Below are 20,224 nucleotides of genomic sequence, written 5' to 3'. Positions count from 1 at the left end.
CTTCTGACAACGTGGCACTATTGTTGAGCAACGGTCTTAGTGTAGGACGAAAGTGTGTAACTTAATTTCCGGAGTCCTGTCATACATTTGGTTTCCAAGTACTGTTGTGCGAATGTTGTTTTAACTTTCTACAACTGTAAAATGTCTTAAATATTACACGGATTGATATTCATATTTTTATGTATAATATAAAAATATCTGTAGAGTCGCTGCTTCGTAAAACAGCACTTTTCACGAACAACCACTCTGGCGGAAGATGATATTACAGACCAAAACCTTAGTCGAGACAAATGAAAGGTTTATAAAAATAGAACAATGGGCTTCCATTCGGAATAAGACTTTGTGTCGTTACACGTAGTATTTTCTCTTATCCCCTGTTTCTTTTGACTAGCACTGAAGCCTATATGAGTTTCATTCATCAAGTGATCTCTACTAATGTTTCAACTTTTTCCAAGTCATTTTGCCTGAGGAGCACTTAACATAAAAGAAGGAAGTGATTTTCATTAATGCTCATACCTGGGCCACTTGGATATGCGTTGAGAGGGCCGACGAATGTAAACTCGTACTGGAACACCGGCTGTGAAGAGAAGCGGGACATGCTTCTAATGACGGTGTCGACACCTTCGGTGAAGTAGAGGTGAGAAGTCATCTGTGAAATGAAGGTAATGTTACTACACTAAAAAAATTGAAACTTTGGTATAAATTTCTAAACATAAAGTATTAAAAAATCACAGATATAGCATTTATTCGAGACGCCATAAACCGCTTGAGACAACGATGTTGAGTGTGAGTATATTGTATCTGTGCTGGACAGAACAGTTGAATGCAAGAAGAGAGATGTCGCAGTACTTTTGCACCAGTGCACAACACGCCATTGTGTGTGTGATAAGAAGAAGGCAGCTAGTGCTGTGACAGCGTAATGAGATAGATGCGTCGAATAAATCCAAGTGTCAGCTGAATCGCTCGTGAGACAGTTGTCTATTTGTAATCATGAGAGGAGCTGCAGAAACACTTTAACTCATTGCATTCGGTTTACCTTATACTGAGCACCTGACTGTAGGTAAAACACCAGTGTTCGACTGTGTTTGGTGCTTTTAATTTCTTAAATTATTTTTGCCGTCACGAGAGCTAGGTTGAACCTAAATTTTCACAAGTATGTCTTGCTAGTGTCTGTAGTCATTCGCGGGTTTTTATAAGTGATCTGACCGTTGACTGCCAGAATCTGAAATCTGTCAATACAACTGACATGGTCTCGCCTTCTCTTATTCCCATCAGAATACGCATATGGTCGTTGACAATCACCCGTTGTGGGCTGTGAATGTAGAGCAGATCTGGAGTTGTTTCGTGGGATATATATATATCGTACACACACACGGCATACTTCTAAAATCATTTCTCCTTCTAATATAATATTAATGGATGTTACTGTTGTGTTCAAACCGTGTTGATTGTTACAAGACACGTCATAGGGGAGTGTATAATATGTACTGCAAGGATGCTGTCGATATTCGCAACTCTTTAAAGAGCTGTCTCCAAACGATTCTAGACTAGACAAAACATACTTCTTATTGGACGCTTTTGAGCAACAAATGACGTGTTGCGTCAGAATATTCTACCATGAGACACCGGGGATAGGGAGAACTGAGACGTTTGAGATGTGGTACTGCAGCATGATGTTGAAAATAGATGGACTGAGAAGAAATTTGCGATGGAAGAAATATGTACACCGGTGACAAGAAGAAGGGGCAGAGTGATAGGACATGTGTAGAGACTTGTTGGAAATAACTTCCATGGTACAACAATGGGCCATATAGTGTAAAAACATTAGAGAAATACAGAGACTGGAATGTACCCAACAAATACGTGAGGACGTTGGGTAGACGTGCCACTCTGAAATGAGGAGGTTCGTGCAACAAAGGAAGTCACTGCGCGCAGCATCAAACCAGTCAGAAGACTGAAAGCAGAAACAAAGACATTAGTTAATAAAGATAGCACCATAGTTGAGGGGGGCTACTCGTTTTGTAGGCACCTCGAATCTGAAACAGGTGGAAATCGTGTCTCCAGATCTGAAGGAATCCAATGTGCACGAGGAGTGTAACCCAGGAGAAATCATTCGCCTAGCGGGAGAGCCTATCCAGGAGCGGTTGACAGAGCGGGCTGCAACCAACTGGAGTTCTTCGTCCATAGAAGAACCAGAGTCTATGGCACCATGTCTGAGACTTTTCTCGGTTTTTCTGGGGTCTGGCGGAAGCGGTCCAGATAGCTAACCTCACGCGGTGGTCTCAGCACAGCTATCGATTTGCAGTATGGTTCCGGGGACTGATTGCAATCGCCTTTTCTGCAACCACGTGGAGCATCTCAAACGGCTCTGTGACGAAATCGTCTAAAGATTCTTCGACCTGAGGAAATTATCAACCGACCTAGTAGAAAATGAATTGGATTGTACGATTAATACAAACGGTATATTACCATAATAAGCCAGGAAATTTTATGTGGATGCTAGCATAATTTTAGAGTTCAGCATACATTATTTATTTGTAATATCCTACCTACCTCATATCTAGCATCGTAAAAAAAAACAAGGAATGTTTGGGTGTGATGTGTTGTCGACGTCGAGCTCATTAGTGACAAAGCAAACGCTCGAATTGGGGAAAATTATCTGTCAAATCCTAGTCGAAGGAACAATGCCAATATCAGCATTAAGTATTAACGAAAACTGTCTCGTAGAAATTCGTATGTATCTGACATTATTTAATTTACGATCCTGTATTAGTTATAAGTGTAAATGCTGAATACGAATGGTGCTATGAGGGTTGCCGACAGCACAATGACGAAAAAATCGCAACACCAAGAAGGAATTCTGCGACATAAACGAAGGTTGGTAGGCGTGTTTGTACATATGAATGTCTATTAAGATTTCGAGCCAGCCGCGTAAGACTGGCTCTAGTAGCGTCTCTATGAGCATACATATAAAGTTTGTTTTAAATGCGGTTTTTCGCGGTCGTGAGCGTTAGTTACGTTTGAGATTGGATGTGGTGAGTTCATGTCAGTCAGGAATGCCTGTAAGGTGACAAAGACGTCATTATCAACACCTCACTGACTGTGAACGAGGTTGTGTAATACAGCTACCAGAAGTTGGATGTTCCTTCTGCGATGTTGTAGAAAGACTTAACAGGAATGTAGCCACCGTACATGACTGCTGGCTTACGAGGTCATGAGAATGCACTGTCGCAAGAAGACCGGGCTCCAGTCGCGACGTGGCACTACCGAGAGGTAAGACCATCGTGTTAGGCGTATGGCTCTGGCGCATCGTACTACATCCGCAGCAGCAGTCTCAACAGCAGCTGGCACCACAGCGACACAAAGAACTGTAAAAAATCTGTTATTTCAAAAACAGCTACAAGCGACACGCCCTGTAGCCTGCATTCCACTGACGGCAAACCACCGTTATCTGCGACTTCTTTGGTGTCAAGCGAGAGCTCGTTGGAAGACAGGATGGAGGTTTTTCTGTTTTCTCATGAAAGGAGGTTCCGACTCGGTTCGAGTGATGGCCGTGTGTTGCCTAGAAGAAGGCCATTTGAGGGCCTGAAACCGACATGACTTCGTGCGAGACACACTCGACATGCACATGGAGATATGGTCTGGGATGTGACTTCATATGACAGCGGGAGGACTCTCCTGGTTATCCCACGCATCATGACTGCAGATTTGCACATCAGTCTGGTGATTCGACCTGTTTTGCTCCGATTCATGAATAGCATTTCTGGGCGTCTTTTCCAACAGGATAGCGCTCGCCCACGTGCCGCTGTTCTAACCCAACATACTCTACAGAGTGCCGACAGGTTGGCTTGACCTTCTTGATCACCCAACCTGTCTCCAGTGGGGCACATATGGGACATCATCGAACGCCAATCCCAGCGTCATGCACAACGAACATTAACGGTTTCCCTATTGACCAACCAAGTGGTACAGACATGGAACTCCGTTCCACAAACTAACATCCGGCACCTGTTCAACACAATGCACGCACGTTCGTACGCTTGCATTCAACACTATGGCTGTTACACCGGTTTTTAAGGCACAAACATTTCACATTTGCAATGGCTTATCTCACGCTTACACTAACCTGCGATATTCCTATGTGAATCACTTACATAACTTACCTAGACAAATATGTTCCCCAAATTTCATTAGTCTACATTAATTACTTTTTGGTGCTGCGATTTTTTCGTTTGTGTATTGTCGGTTTTAGGAACACAACGTAAAATCGAAATCTTGATTTACATATGAGGAATTCAATTCTGGATAGTAGTCTGGTATCATTGACCTACCTCTCTTATGTATGACATATCCATATATGCAGGGTATCCCAAAATAATGTATACACTCTTTGAAACAGAATATCTCTGTAATTAAAGAAGACAGAAATACAATTTATATGAGTAATAATTTAGAAGGCGGTGAAAAATAACAATGCTTTCTTTTGTTTCAGGATCGTCAGCAAACATGGCGTTATCGTTTGAACAACGTAAATTGGTGCTGAAGTGTTACTGGAAAACAGAGAATATGAATGCATTACGCCGATGCTGGAGAGTTGAATTTGGAAGATCACCACCGACAAGAGTAAAAATGTTCAAATGTGTGTGAAATCTTATGGGACTTCACTGCTAAGGTCATCAGTCCCTAAGAACTTACACACTACTTAACCTAAACCATCCTAAGGACAAACCCACACACCCATGCCCGAGGGAGGACTCGAACCTCCGCCGGGACAAGCCGCACAGTCCATGACAGCAGCGCCTGAGACCGATCGGCTAATCCCGCGCGGCCGACAAGTGTAACAATTACAAGAATCAGAGACAAGTTTGAAGTCGAAGGAACGGTTAACGATATGACGAATGGACATAGCTGACGAAAGAGACGTTCAGTAGACAATGAGAGTGTTGATGCAGTAATGCAGGAATACACACGATCGCCAAAGAAATCTGTGAGACAATGATCTCGTGAGATCAGGATCTGCAGAAGCAGTGTTCATAGAATTTTTCGGTCTCAGAACTTTAATCCTTACATTCGAAGGCTTCTCCATGCTCTTAACGAGGATGATCCTGATTGGTGAAACGAATATTATGAGTGGTTCATTAAAAGATGTGAAGAAGTGCAACGTTTCCAAGTTCGAATTCTTCGGTCAGATGAAGCAACTTGATAGAACAACTAACCGCCATAATTTCGTGTACTGGGCCAGGGAGAATCCATACGTAACAGAGCAAAGGCATGTTAATCTATCAGGAGTAACAGTCTGGTGTTCTCTGTCTTCTGGGGCGTTAATTGGGCCGTACTTCTTTGACAACTCTGTCACGGGCGACCCGTACTTGGCAATGTTGGAAATGATAACTCTTGGTCTTAATGTTGTGTTTAGAAAGAAGATTATTACTTTCAATAGGATGGGGCCCCACCTCACTTTCACGTGGATATGATGGCATTTGAGAAATCGTCAATTCCCTGCCAGATGGATAGGACGAAGAGGGACTGTGGAGTATCCTGCTCGATCTTCTTATTTAAGTCCTCTAGACTTCTTTCTGTGGGGTACTCTCGTGAACGCAGTTTACACTGCGAGACAACACACACTGGATGATCTTAGGGAGCAAATTGAGCAAGCCTGTGATGCTACTCCGTTGGAAACAATAAAGTTGGCATGTCTCTCAGTCTAAGTCACTGTCTACGGTGTATTGCGATGGACGGACACCAGTTTGAACACTTAGCACCTTATGTCGGACCATGAGGCACCTAACACCACTAAAATGGCATTGATAACCCCTTTCATGAAAAAGATGTTCAGTTTCAACGAGTGTATACATTATTTTGGGACACCGTGTATATGACATATCCATCTATAATTCGCGGGTGATAGTTTATCTGTGCAACGATTGATGACCCAAAGGCCACACAGCAAAACTGACAGCATGTCCGATCTTCAGCTTAGAATATAACACGGATATTGGCTGGAAATTTATGTTATATCTTGCCATGTAGTAACTGCAACACCACTCAAATTACGAACAGCACAACTCCACGAAAAAGCTGACTACCTTATTGGAGCTAAATTTTATAGGTCAATTAAAAATTATGGAAATAAAAATACCTTTTTAACGTAACACCTATTTTAATATGTACAAAAAGATATAAAATAATTTCCCCTAGCCCTACGCAGATTCCTGATCCCATAGAGATAGTTCTGCATATTTGCGATTCTGGATCTTTAATAGCTATGAAAATGGTTGTAAGATATACGTGGGATGCATGTTATCTGTACAATTTTATTGTATATACTGTATAAAAGATATCGTCGTACAGCCCAAACCGCTAGGGATAGAAAATCTAAATTTGTAGACGATGCTCATCTTATACTGTAATCACCGTTTAAGAAATTTCCCCCCTAAGAGCGAGAAACATCGTTTTTCGATATTTAAGCCCTATGGTTGTGAAACGGTGGCTGAGAGTTGGTTTAGAAAATACCATTATTAAAGAATTAATAAAGTGTTTTTAATATTACAACTACGAAAATTGTTATATGACCTCTACGCTACAAGTAAAAGAATATGTGGTCAGTGTTCTTGGAAACTGAGCCCATAATTTGGTGAATTAGAGGATGAAATGTTTTATGAAGAAAATCATTAACAAAGCATTTTTAAACCTGAATCTATGGAAACCTAAATATCCATTCACCCTATTGGGTGAAATAGGGCATGAAAGTTTTATGGAAATGTTTCATTATGCATTTTAGAAGATGAATCTATGAACATTTGTATTTGACATTTTTCAGAAATTGAAAAGTATGCATTTAGCTGCTTTTAGAAATTTAGCTCCTTAGTGGCTGAAGTAGGGAGTGAGATGTTTTATGAAAATCTTTCATTTGCAAAGCATTTTTAAATCTATATATTTGAGAACTGGTGTCTCGCTTCCTGGCAGGAAATGAAAAAAATACATGTTTCATTTTTTTTTGGGACTTCACCCTCTAAGAGGATGAAATAGGGACAGACTGAATCGCTGACTCTTCAAGGCCCTGACCATATCAGGATACAAACCTAAACATTGGGGAGGATGTGGAACTCATACTGTAAGCATCGCTTAAGAAGGGATTGTTCGAAATTCTACTCCTAAGGAAGAGGTGAGACAGGCGATGGAAGGCTATTAGAAATTGATATGAAGCTGCCTACGAAAACTGGTATTTGGTTTCTTAATCAGAAATAAAATAATACGTTATTCAACATGTTTAGAAATTCAACCACTAAGAGGGTAAAATAGTGTGATAAATTTTATTGTAAATAAATTATTACTACAGAACTGCTAAAAAATTTCAGAAACTATCTTTATTAAAGTTGGTATTGCACTTCCGATTTACAAACAGTAAGAACACGTGGTCAACAGTTTTTAGAAATTCAACCAATAAGGGGGGAAATGGTGGACGAAGTTTTTTAAGAAAATGTTTCATTATATAAAAAAATATTCAAAGCTAAATCTCCGAAAATTTGTATTTCACTTCTCTGTTCGATATAGAGAAACACGTGTTGGGAGATGAAAGTTTCTGTGGGTATATCACCACAAGAAGACAAAAGGCATGATTAACTATAACATACGCCACCTATCAGACTACCTTTTTAATCAGAAGTAAGTTCAGAAAGGTCACATTTTATGACTTTAATCAGGGTGAAAAGCTTAGAATATGTTGCAATTTGTGAACGACAAAAAATTGATGAAACAAAAACAAAAAATATCTGTGCAGGTCATATAGTCTATGCAAACAAAGTAACACGTGATAAGCTAGTATATAATAACTGTTGCATGAATAGAGCATCCCCAATCATCTATCCACTGCATTAGGCCCACATTTTTCGTTTTAAATTTTAAAAAGTATTTTCATAGCAATTAAAAATTAACGTTAACTAATTTTCGGACGTATATGTTTGGGATCTGGAATCTGTATGGGGCTAGCAAAAGTTATTTTATAATTTTTAGTTCAATTTAAAAACGTGTTATATTAAAAATATATTTTTATTTAAATAATTATTTTTTCTTCTTAGATTTTAGGTGAGAATTTTTTTATTGTTTCAAACTATTGTGACTGGAGTCTCAGAAGAACAAGGAATAACTCAAAGAACCAGCACATACTGGTCAGCTGCCCAGGGAGCCTCGATAGCAGTTAGCCGAGTGTGAACAGGCGTACAAAAACAAGAAGGAAATGGACATTGGAAACAGCACACAGTATAGCAAAGTCCTAACAAGTAATCTAAGAGTTAAAACCCCGGCGTATCAAAGCCTGAGACCAAACCAACGGTGCATAGATAAAACGATAGGAGAGTGCAGTAAATACAAAACTGAAGGCAAAGCTACGGCGGCTATGGTGGAGTTCCACGCATACCAGCTGGAATATATTCCAGTACTACCCTACCCACACAACACGCCAGTCCTGCAGCTAATGTGTTAAGCGTTACCAACACTTGTCACCTCCACCCTTGTGGGGGCTAGGCGGATCAGATTGGCAAGGAAGTCAGTTAATAATGCGCTGTCACCCAGACCTGAGCTATGTTTGAAATTCCAAGTCTGTAGCTCATCAGACTGTACTAAACATAAGGAGACAGAGATAAAGCGATCTAATACAAAACGTGTTGAAAACTAGGGAAATGAAGCTTGAAACTTCCTGACAGATTAAAAATGTGTGCCGGACAGAGACTCCAACTCGAGACCTTTGCCTTTCGCGGGCAATTGCTCTGGCAGGAAGTTTCGTATCAGCGCACGCTCAGCTGCAGAATGAAAATCTCATTCTGGAAACATCCTCCAGGCCGTGGCTAAGCCATGTCTCCGCAACATGCTTTCTTTCAGGAGTGCTAGTTCTGCAAGGTTCGCAGAAGAGCTTCTGTGAAGTTTGGAATGTAGGAGACAAGGTACTGGCACAATTGAAGCTGTGAGGACGGGTCGTGAGTGCTGCTTGGGTAGCTCAGTTGGTAGAGTACTTGCCCGCGTAAGGCAAAGGTCCCGAGTTCGACTCTCGGTCCGGCACACAGTTTTAATCTGTCAGGAAGTTGCATATCAGCTCACACACTGCTGCAGAGTGAAAATCTTACTCTGGAAACTAGGGAAATGCTTGTATAAAACCAAAGACTCTTCACAGTGGAGCAGTGAACCTCGATATTTGGGAAACCGTTGAACACTGGTCGTTATTCAGCTTCTGTTCAGCAAATTATATGGTGAATTTAGAGCACCAGCGAATCGGATGCCATTAATCATTTGCTATGTTGAAGTAGAAATCATTAACTACCAAAAGATCTAGGGATTTAGGTATCGCAATGTGTCCATCGTAGACTGTGTTGTCACTTTCTTGTGTAACGGAATTATGAAAAACAGTATTAATTTGAGATAATTTGACTGAAGTTCCCTAAATAATTAACAAACATTAGGGCGTTCCTTTAACATTTACTATTTCTGCAATAAAAATGTATAAAAAGATGCTGCAAAGCTTTGCACACTAAACGTTATACATTAGTGTCCAATGTTTACGAATAATTTGGAAAAATTGGAAACACAGAAGATGAAGGATCACTACAAACAGCTGTCTGTTTTTTCACAAACTGAAATTGTGCTGTCTGCACAGGAATTTAGCTCTACTTGCATCTAACAGAGATGTATTTCAGAGATAATGCGCGTACACGTTTGTTGTTACCAAGAGGTAGTCACTTGCTGAAGTTCACTGCCCAAAGACACAAAAACCCTATTGGAACCCAGCTCAGAAAACACTTAGATGTCTTAAATTAGGTGATACTAGCGTCTAATTAGCTTCAAATGAACAACAGTGTGCCAAGTCACTGCTTCAGTGATTTTTCTCATAGACACAAAACGTTTGCTCTAGACCAGAAAGTTGGGCTCAGTCCAAAATGGGTTCGGTATTACGCCTCCATGAGGAACCTGTGGTGTCACCGCCAGACACCACACTTGCTAGGTGGTAGCTTAAATCGGCCGCGGTCCATTTAGTACATGTCGGACCCGCGTGTCGCCACTGTGTGATCGCAGACCTAGCGCCACCACAAGGCAGGTCTCGAGATACGATATAGCACTCGCCCCAGTTGTACGACGACATTGCTAGCGACAATACGGACGAAGCCTTCCTCTCATTTGCCGAGAGACAGTTAGAATAGCCTTCTGCTAAGTCCATGGCTACGACCTAGCAAGGCGCCATTAGCCTTACATAGTTTGAGAATTATAGTATAAACGTCTCAAGAAGAACGCTGTAGTCATCAACTAATAAAGTTAAGTATAAAGCAGCTACGTACTTTTCTTGCTACCATTCAATAGTTATCCTGTTCCAGAATTCACGCCCGTCGGCGTGTGTGTACGCGTGCCTTTCTTTCGGCTACTTCAGTGTGGCGTAACAGTCTTGTTACGTCACAACAGAATCCTTCAAAACAGTTACCTGTAGAAATTATAACTGTCTAATAAGATGCAGTTACCGAACTTAATTATACAGGAGGCACAGAGGTTTGATCTGTATACAAGACATTAGACAGTGTTTATTCCGCTCTCAGCATTGTTGTATCAGAACTGTTTAAGGAGATCAACAGCATTTAGATGTGACTGAGAGCGAGTTGAGGAATGTTCTCTTCACAGATAAATGGCAGTTCATTTTGCAGAATCATGCTTGTCGCACAATCGTATCGTAAATCCTAGCGGCCACAGGCAAATAATAATAAAAGAACTTGTTGCTTGTAGCCTTGCGCTTTTGTTAAGACGCACGGACGGAACTTTACGTCTTAATTGTTGAGTGGAGGAGTTCTGTTAACATTCATAACAACAGAGATGAGTCACGCTAATCAGATGTGCAACTTTTCAGAGTCGCAGTGTCTCCAGAGATCAATATTGCTATTCCGAATCGAGACGCTCTCATTGTCAACTTGTCGCTTAGATTGGCAACTGAGGTCTCCACATCTGAGTATGTATGGTGTGCTTTGAGGCGTCGGCCTGGGTGGACGACCGGTTCTAGGCGCTACAGTCTGGAACCACTCGAGAGCTACGGTCGCAAGTTCGGATCCTGCCTCGGGCATGGATGTGTGTGATGTCCTTAGGTTAGTTAGGTTTAAGTAGTTCTAAGTTCTAGGGGACTGATGACCTCAGAAATTAAGTCCCATAGTGCTCAGAGCCATTTGAACCATTTGCATTGAGGCAACCATCTGTAGCCAATAAACCTGAACTGAGAGTTCTTCCAGACCTGTGCCTAGCTTATTTTCAAGGTTCGCGTCGATTAATGATTGAGGTGGTTCAGGAGCTCTTAGACAGCAAGATGTGCCAGTGCTAACTACGATCATCTCTGGTAACAAGTGTTTTATTATTGTGATAGAGAATTTTCAGCAAGTTGTTTTTAATTTTGTGCTGCTTCTACGTTGTAGCTAATTTGTAACCCTTTAGACATATTATTGAAGATATATGCTCTTATTTGTTGTTTATGCTTGACCTTGACACATTGGGGTAGCCATATTTCTTCGTTTCTTCGTATTTGTCCTTCGTATTTTTCTACGTTGAGAAGTGATGTAAATGTAGCTACTGGATTCCGATGGATGTCTAAAAATTATTTTTTAGATATCTTGCCCTGCCCTCTGCTTACCATTGTCGTAGTGTAACTGTCCTGCACCGTAATGTCACTTCCATTGTAGTAAAACTGCTTGACGGAATGAGCCCCATTCAGCTGCTCCTGTCTCGTTGGAAGTCGTATGTCACAAGCGACTATTTCGTCGAAGTTTTGGTTCAAGTTATTTATTTGATCCTCTGTAGAAAGTATCCCGCCACCTGTCGAAAAACACAAATAAAAGCAAAATCAGGTAAGTCTGCGGTTATAAAACAAAACATCAAGAAAGTAAACAAAGGACTTTAATCTCTGTCACAAAAAGATTCGCCACAGTACCTAAGTCTGACCTTTCTCTGTACAATGCTTAAGCACACAGCAATGGAGCCATCGTTGAGGGATAATGAGTCAATAAACACTTTGATAAATCCTACGGTATTGTGTTATTTATTCGTGTGGGTCAATCTGATTATCTTGGCATGGAAGAGATGTAATTAGACAGTATTCATTATTTTCTTACAAATGTAGCTTCTAGCGCAGTTCCCTCCGCACCAGTCCACCACTCCACTCTTAGTGGACATTTAAAATATTAGAAAATTGTTTCTCGTTTTGTATCTAATTCAAGATGGAATAGCGCATCAATGAAAAGCTATGAGGGTAATAGGTAATGGAGAGATCAGTAATATTTTGACGTGCTCTGGATTGTGAGTATACAGAAGCGGTGAGCAACAATCCTAGAGTTCACCTCAATGCCTGAAGGAGGGACCATTAAGATTAAACGTCTATAGATATCGAAACAACAACCTGGCAAAAATTATGAGCATTCTGAACTACAAACATTTCTGGAATTTAAAAAAAATTAATTAAAAATTCTTACCTCTATGCTACTCAGTACGAAAATTGTCTTAAATACATTTTCTAGAAAAGAACGATGAAAATGATAAAATTATCATTTTTTGTTTTTTTCATTATAAAATTATTTGGAGTTTCCTGAGTAAAACAAATCACGTTTCACCCTTCTAAGTGAATTCTAAGTGTGTTTTTTATTGCCACAAAATTGACACGCTGCGTAAACGGGTGTGGCGACTTGGTGTGTCATCTCTGACGGCGCCGCTCGCTAGCTGCAAGCAGGGTATCTTTGCGGAATTAGACAGTGTTTTGTTTTCCAACGTTGTATGGCTTTGTCTCTGTGACAAGTGACTGTTCATATCGGTAAATATAAACGCTATACTGTGTGTGTTGACTTGCGGAGTTTTCTTTGTGTTGTTTAGCTGTTCAATTTTGCTTATTTGACGAATTTTGCTCGTACCTGTTTTACGTGTTTGGTTTGTGGATATCAATATGCCCCGTTTCAGAAATCGAGTGTTTAAGAAAAGGCACAATGTGTGGAAGAAGAAATGTTTTGTTGTTTCGAAGGGAGAGGCTGCTCAGACTGCTTCACCGACTACTCCAAATGAATGTGATAGAACTTCTTCCAGCAAGAAACTTTGTGACAGCAAAGAAAATTTTTAAAACTATGAAAATGACAGTAATGATGTGAATGAAATAATTAACATTTCCTTGCTCTCTAATATTTTGAAACATAACGTATTATGCTAAATTTGCAAAGAAAAAGGACTGGAATTGAAGATAACTTCACACATTGGTTTGGCATGTAAAATGTTATTGAAGTGTAACAAATGTGCTGCAGAAGTTTCGTTTTCTAATTCTAACAGTATTCCTCGTAGTCGTAATAGTGGAAAGAATTTGTATGATATAAATGTTAGGCTAGTGTATGGCTTGCGTTGCATTGGCGAGGGGAGTGCTGCAGGGACAATTTTATGTGGAATTATGAACTTGCCAAAACCACCAATCAGGCAACGTAGAGGTCATAAATCTCTACATGGAGTTGTGACAGCTACCAGTGAGACAGTTGCAAAATAATTGATGTTACTATTCTCTCAAAACATTGTAGATGTAAGGGCAATACCAAGGACGAACATAGTGAAAGCTCTGAAGCAAATTTTCATGGCACGAGTGGAGCGAAGGAAGTAGAGGGAGTGAAAGCATTTTTTTCCAGATCACAGGAGTGGTATGATGTGCGATACACTAACTGTCTAGGACAGGGCTTCACAATATACGTGCACGCTACCCCCACTACCGGACCAGAGCGGAGAGTGGGGAGAGTCATGTGAGGCACACAACAGCTGCCGCCAGTCAATGTAAATCTGCGGCCACCTGCAGGGATATCACTCACGAATTATTACTGCGACAAATGCAACAAATAAAGGAGAATGCACACGTTCCACATAATTTTATTAGCTTAGTGTATGCCTCTACATTCGTATTAATTTGTGAACTGTTACACAATAAAAGGTGTCACTGAAGTGTGGGATTCTCGGTTATCTTGTACTTTTTGCCCTTTACAATTGCGTCTATGTTCAGAATAATTGTTCTTGTGCAATGTAGGCACAGCGTGCAGTTTAAATTTCGATCAGACAATGCGTTTCTCAGGCACGACTTGTTACATTTTATTGCAGAGAACGGTTGTTCACAAACATACGTGGAACCGAACGTTGATATTATTGCAGCCGCCAGTTTGTGCAAACGAGGGAATCCATCCTGAGGGAAGTGCCTGTAGAATTCCAAAATGTTTTTCTTGTTCTGAAATTTGTCTCTGTATTCTCTGTCACACTGCACGTTAATAATTTCTAGTTGCAGCTCAGGACGAATCTCTTCAATATTCGCTGAATATGGAGAGGAAAACAGATCAAAATCACTGTCTAGTGCTGTCAGATCTTGAAAGCATTGATCAAATTCTTCCTTAAGGGCAACTAAACTATGTGAATAACGTTCACAGTCTTTGTGAACATCTTGCATGGATGAAAATTTAGGAAAATGAGCTAGATTTCCTGTTTCCAGCTGACTCACCCAAAGTGTCAATTTCATTTTAAAAGCTCGTATTCGATCTGCGAAATGAGTAATTAGCAGATCTTTACCTTGTAGTGAAATGTTCATAGCATTCAGATGGCTAGTTAAATCTGCTAAGAACGCGAGATCACATTTCCATGAAGGCTCTTTCAGTTCAGGGACACACATGTTATTTATTTCCATGAACATATTTATCTCATCTAATAGGCAATAAAATCGATTTAATAATTCGCCTCGACTAAGCCAGCGGACCTCGCTGTAATGAGGCAGGCTACCATACTGGCTTTCTACATCCTCAAGAAAGCTATTAAAATTGCCTGTGTTGTAGCCCATGCTTCCGTATATAATTGGTTGTGCGAACAACAACACTCATCACATTTTTTAGAGCGATACTCTTTGCACATAAGTTTTCCTGGTGGATCACACAGTGAACGCCCTTTATTTCATTGGGCGCGGTCAGTTTTTGCATTTTCTCCTTCAACAGCGCAACGAAACCGGATTTTTTCGCTGTCATCGCTGGTGCACCGTCTGCAGACACTGAAACTAAAGAATTCCACGACAATCCTACATTTTTAACACTTTCTTCAACACTACTTAAAATATCACCTCCGGTTGTGGTGTTATTTATGGCTACTACATCGAGGAGCTCCTCCTTCACCTGAATAACACCTCTAATAAATATGGCAAGCTGCGCTATTCCAGTGACATCAACACTTTCGTCCAGAGCTAGAGAATACGCCATAAAATCTTTACAGATATTTGCTAGCTGGCTCTGGACGTCGTCTGCTATGTCCTGTATGCGAGGAATAATGGTCGTGTTAGGTGATGGCACAATCCGAAACTGTTCAACTATAGATGGACACAAATGTTCCCGTGCGGTTCTAGGCACTACAGTCTGGAACATCGTGACCGCTACGGTCGCAGGTTCGAATCCTGCCTCGGGCACGGATGTGTGTGATGTCCTTAGGTTAGTTAGGTTTAAGTAGTTTTAAGTTCTAGGGGACTGATGACCTCAGAAGTTAAGTCCCATATTGCTCAGAGCCATTTGAACCATTCTGAACAAATGTTCCGCTGCAACTACCAAACATTCTTTTATTAAATCGCCATCAGTGAAGGGGCGCAGGGATTTTGCTAAAGGCAAAGCAATTTTGTAACTCACTCTGAGAGCTGCCTCAGTTGATGTTTCTTCGTCGTCCAGATCTTCTTGGATAGCTTCCTTTTAAGTTAAATAACTTCCTGCGCACGATCTGGTCCATCGCATTTTCCACTTCCGTAGTCTTTCGCTTGGTACGACATATAATGTCGCTGCAAATTAAATTTCCTAAAAGAATTCAGCGTTTTGTGACATACTAAACATTTTGCAACACCATCTTTTTCTGTAAACAGATACAATTCCTCCCAATGGGGGTTGAACTGCGAAAGCATGGTTGGGGTTACACAACGGCGACTTAACATGATTCTTAACCAACGAAGTGACTGTTAGAGCTGATCGTAGTACTTTAAACGTTACACAGTCGGCGCGCATTCAATAGGCACGCTGTGGCCCTATTCAAACGTGCGTGCGCATTTCCCATCCCTCCCTTCCCTCTCTCCCTCTCTCCCTACTCCACGACCTTGCACCTGCTCGCGAGCACGTGCCTGAGCAGACGCGAGTACTCACGCTCAAAACCGGCCAGTTGTTAAGCCCTGATCTAGGAGATGGTGATTCTAAGGGATATAAATTTGTAGAGGAACTCAAACCTTATGGCAATGAAATACACATTAAAAAACAGGAGTGCATTGGACATGTGCAGAAGTGCATGGGGACTCGCTTGCGCAAACTAAAGCAGGCATTAGGATCCCAGAAGCTTAGTGATGGTAAGACCCTTGGAGGAAGAGGAAGATTTACTGATGAAGCAATTGATAGATTGCAGAGGTATTATGGGTGTGCAATTAGACAAAATACAATAAGCATTGAGCATATTAGGAGAGCAGTATCGGCATTATTTTTTCATACTGCATCAACAAATGAGTACCCACAATATGCACTGTTCCCCATAGGTGATGACTCATGGTGTATGTACCAATCAGGAAAGGAATGTGCCCATAAAAACAGTTTGCCAAATGCTGTAATTGATGTAATTAAGCCCATATTCAGAGATTTATCACAGCCAAGTTTATTGGAAAAGTGTTTACATGGGAAAACACAAAATCCAAATGAAAATGTAAATAATTTAATCTGGATTAGGATTCCCAAAAGAGTGTTAGTACAGATAAAAACATTGCATTTTGGAGTTTATGATGTAGAGGCAACATACAATGAAGGAAACATTTACAAATGTAATGTGCAGAAACGTTTAGGTTTCCAGTCAGGACACAACACCATTTCCAAAATGCGCCTAATTGATGAAGAAAGACTAAGAGGTGCAGAAAGAAGAGACAAAAGCCTACAACATGCAGCAAAAGGGAAGAAAAGACCAGCAAAAAGGAAACTACCACTGGAAAAAGAAGAGGGTGCTGATAATCCATCACATGGGCAAGAGTGTAATAAAACACTTAGGAAGCCATTTCCTGTAACTTTAAAAATTTTCATCTTTGAGGAAAATTTTCTCAAAAATTGCTAACAGTATATCAATGAGATTTATACACAATATTGTTTACTTTTACCATCATTTTTATAACAATTTGTAAAAAATATTCTATAATTCAAGAGTTATAGAAGAAAAAGTTCAAAATTTTGGAGAAAAAATCATCAGTTTAAAGAATAAATATTTCATTACATGGCATTATAACTTTGTAGAGAAATATTCACTGAACATGTAGTCCAAATTTCAGAGCAATATGTTTAATGGGTTTAGAAAAAATGTTCCTTCTATTTGCTAAGGTTAACATGGAGGAGATGGATCGTTCCGGCTCCCCTTAAAGGCAAACTGACAAAAATATTTCGCTAAAAAGTGATATTAAATATTCAAGTGACAAATTTTATTGAAAGACATAAACAGAGCCGCCATCTGTGCTAATTTAAGAGCTCAAAATACCGCTAAATTTTAGCTTCGTAAAGGAAACAGATATGGAGACGAATGTTCACCATTTAGCTACAGATGTTTTCTGCAAAACAAGAGAAAGGAAGATCTATCGAAACTAACCAGATTTGCGAAGCAGTTGTGCTACAATAGAGAAGAATTAGTGGACTCACTGTGGGTCTGTGACAGCAGCTCGAGGTCGGTGACGCCCGCCATGTAGGGTACCAGGTTGTAGCGGCCCTCAGCCACTAGGGTAGCAGGCTGCTCCGTCAGGAAGGCGCCGTCGTGTTGTGGTTCAGCGCTGGGCACCCACACGCAGGTGAACAGACTCGTGCTGTCCTAGGACAGGGAGACAAATCCGGTGTTTCCACCCAATGAGCTTCCGCAGATATTTGTTATAGCTTATGCCTAACGATAAAAGGCATTAATACATAGTGACATGTTTACACGTTGTGAAAGCACGCATTTTGTCAGAGATTCTAGTGTCGATGCATTACCATACACGAAAACAAGTGTCCGACATAGTAAAAGGCGTTCCGGCAGAGCTGTTACGATACAACATGTTGGAATAGTACGCGGAGTGGAGAAAAACCGTCTGATAACGTGAAATCAGGACAGGGAACCTCGAATTTTCCAAAAAATCTAGATAGGAAATGCATCACGTACTCCATTGATTGGAAACAATGCTTATGATCTGCAACAGCTCACGAGTTCGAGGTTGCAGATCGGCTACGTTGAAACGTCGTTAAGGAAAACGGTTCACATCTTTGCAGTGCGCAAAGGGTCCAAGCTTTGGAAGAAAAGGTTATCAAAGACGAAAGAAAGATTTGTATCTCGACGTTAAGTCTGGACAGTATCCCACCAATGTAGATTTTTCCTACTCCACTCTGTTTATGGATCTAAATCTACGTACGTACTCGCAAGCATCCCGTAAGTGCGTGGTGGAGGGTATGTAGTGTCACTACTAATGGTTCAAATGGCTCTGAGCACTATGGGACTCAACTGCTGAGGTCATTAGTCCCCTAGAACTTAGAACTAGTTAAACCTAACTAACCTAAGGACATCACAAACATCCATGCCCGAGGCAGGATTCGAACCTGCGACCGTAGCTGTCTTGCGGTTCCAGACTGCAGCGCCTTTAACCGCACGGCCACTTCGGCCAGCCGTCACTACTAATCATTCCCTTCTTGTTCGTCTCGCAAGAAGAGCGAGAGAAAAAGATTGTCCATTTGTGTTAGTACGAGCCGTAATTTCTGTTGTCTTACGTTCGTGGCCCTTACGCGAAATGTACGTTGGGGCCGTTATCGTTCTACATTCAGCTTCAAATGTTGGTGCTCTAAATTTTCTCAGTAGTGTTTCTCGAAAAGGACGTCGTCTTTCCTCCAGGCAATCCCATTTCACTTCCCGAAACACCTCCGTCATACTTGTGTGTTTATCGAAGCTACCTGTAAGAAATCTAGAAGCTCGCCTCTGAATTGCTTCGGTTTCTTGCTTTAACCAGATCTGGTGGGGATCCAGAACACTTGAGCAATACTCGAGAATGAGTCGTACTAGCGTTCTATAGGTCATCTCTTTTATTCATAGGTTACACTTTCTGAGGATTGTTCCAATAAAATGAAGTCGAGCGTTCGCCTTACGTACTGCCAACCTGACACGCTCATTTAATTCCATATTGCTTTGGAAACATTATGCTAGATAATTAATCGATGTGACTCTGTCAAGCAGCACCGTACTAACGCTGTACTCGAACGTTACAGGAATGTATATCGTATCCAAGGTTTTCTACATTAATCACACTAACTATAAAATCTACGTAACTCATCTTTTATAATCCTACAGTCACTGAACGACGACATCTTCCGGTACAACACGTCGTCATCAGCAGACATTCGTAAATTACTGCTGACTTTCCCAGTTTAAGCATACAGAAAATAAGAGTGGTCCTATCACACTTCCTTGGGGTCTCTGATGAATACTCGCCGTCGAGAACAACGTACTGGGTTCTGTAAAAAGTCACTCACATGTCTGAGAATCTATGGATGAAGCTACTTTTACTAGGGAAGCAGTGTTTAGCGACGACAACAAACATCAGTGGGTGTGTGGAAATCCCAATTGCATTCAAAAACATGGTCACTCAGAAAGGTTTTCTTGTGAAAGTCTGGACAGGAACTACGTGCGATAACTTTCTTGTTCGCTTCATTCTATCTTTGTGATTGATTGTACAGAATAATTATCGCTGTTACCAGTAGAATTGCCGGTATATTCGAGGACTTTCTCTCCGAAAACACTAAGGATGTTGTTTTCCACTAAGACTACATTGAAAGAAAAGAGTTTGTGTACGATAGTACGAAATTTCCCCTTGATTTCCTTTAATGCTTGTTCAGTCTATAGATGGAATAACATCGATAATAGGCTACAATTTTGTCTTACTCCCTTCTCAACTATTGATTATCTTCAATTTATTCAATTCTTGTAACATTAGTGCGGTTGTTATAGCAGTTCTTGATAACTTTTCGCTCTCTGATATTTTTCCCTGCTATCGACAACAATTTGAAGAGTTTATTCCAGTCAACTTGGTGAGAAGTATAGTGTGCTATACGGACAAAAGTCTCCTTACACTAACTTACTTCAACCATGTTTCTGAAAGAGCGTAGACCCTACGGATTGATTTTCATCTAAGGAATATTAGCCATCGTGAAGCAATGGT

The 20,224-nt window shown here is 40.7% G+C and overlaps 1 protein-coding gene across 1 annotated transcript in view; it reads right to left on the bottom strand.

Annotated features, from left to right (window-relative positions):
• Nucleotides 1-20,224, bottom strand: part of LOC124775772 (esterase FE4-like) — an 80,154-nt gene that overhangs the window by 10,433 nt on the left and 49,497 nt on the right. The window contains exons 7-9 of the mRNA XM_047250602.1: nucleotides 17,691-17,856; nucleotides 11,648-11,829; nucleotides 517-649 (exon numbers count right to left, since the gene is read on the bottom strand). Coding sequence (XP_047106558.1) covers nucleotides 517-649; nucleotides 11,648-11,829; nucleotides 17,691-17,856 — 481 coding nt within the window. The remainder of the gene's footprint in view (nucleotides 1-516; nucleotides 650-11,647; nucleotides 11,830-17,690; nucleotides 17,857-20,224) is intronic.

The sequence above is a fragment of the Schistocerca piceifrons genome, chromosome 2 (genome assembly GCF_021461385.2).
Source record: "Schistocerca piceifrons isolate TAMUIC-IGC-003096 chromosome 2, iqSchPice1.1, whole genome shotgun sequence".
Lineage (NCBI taxonomy): Eukaryota > Metazoa > Arthropoda > Insecta > Orthoptera > Acrididae > Schistocerca > Schistocerca piceifrons.
The sequence above is the reverse complement of the archived record's forward strand: the minus strand, read 5'-3'. Positions and strand labels throughout refer to the sequence as shown.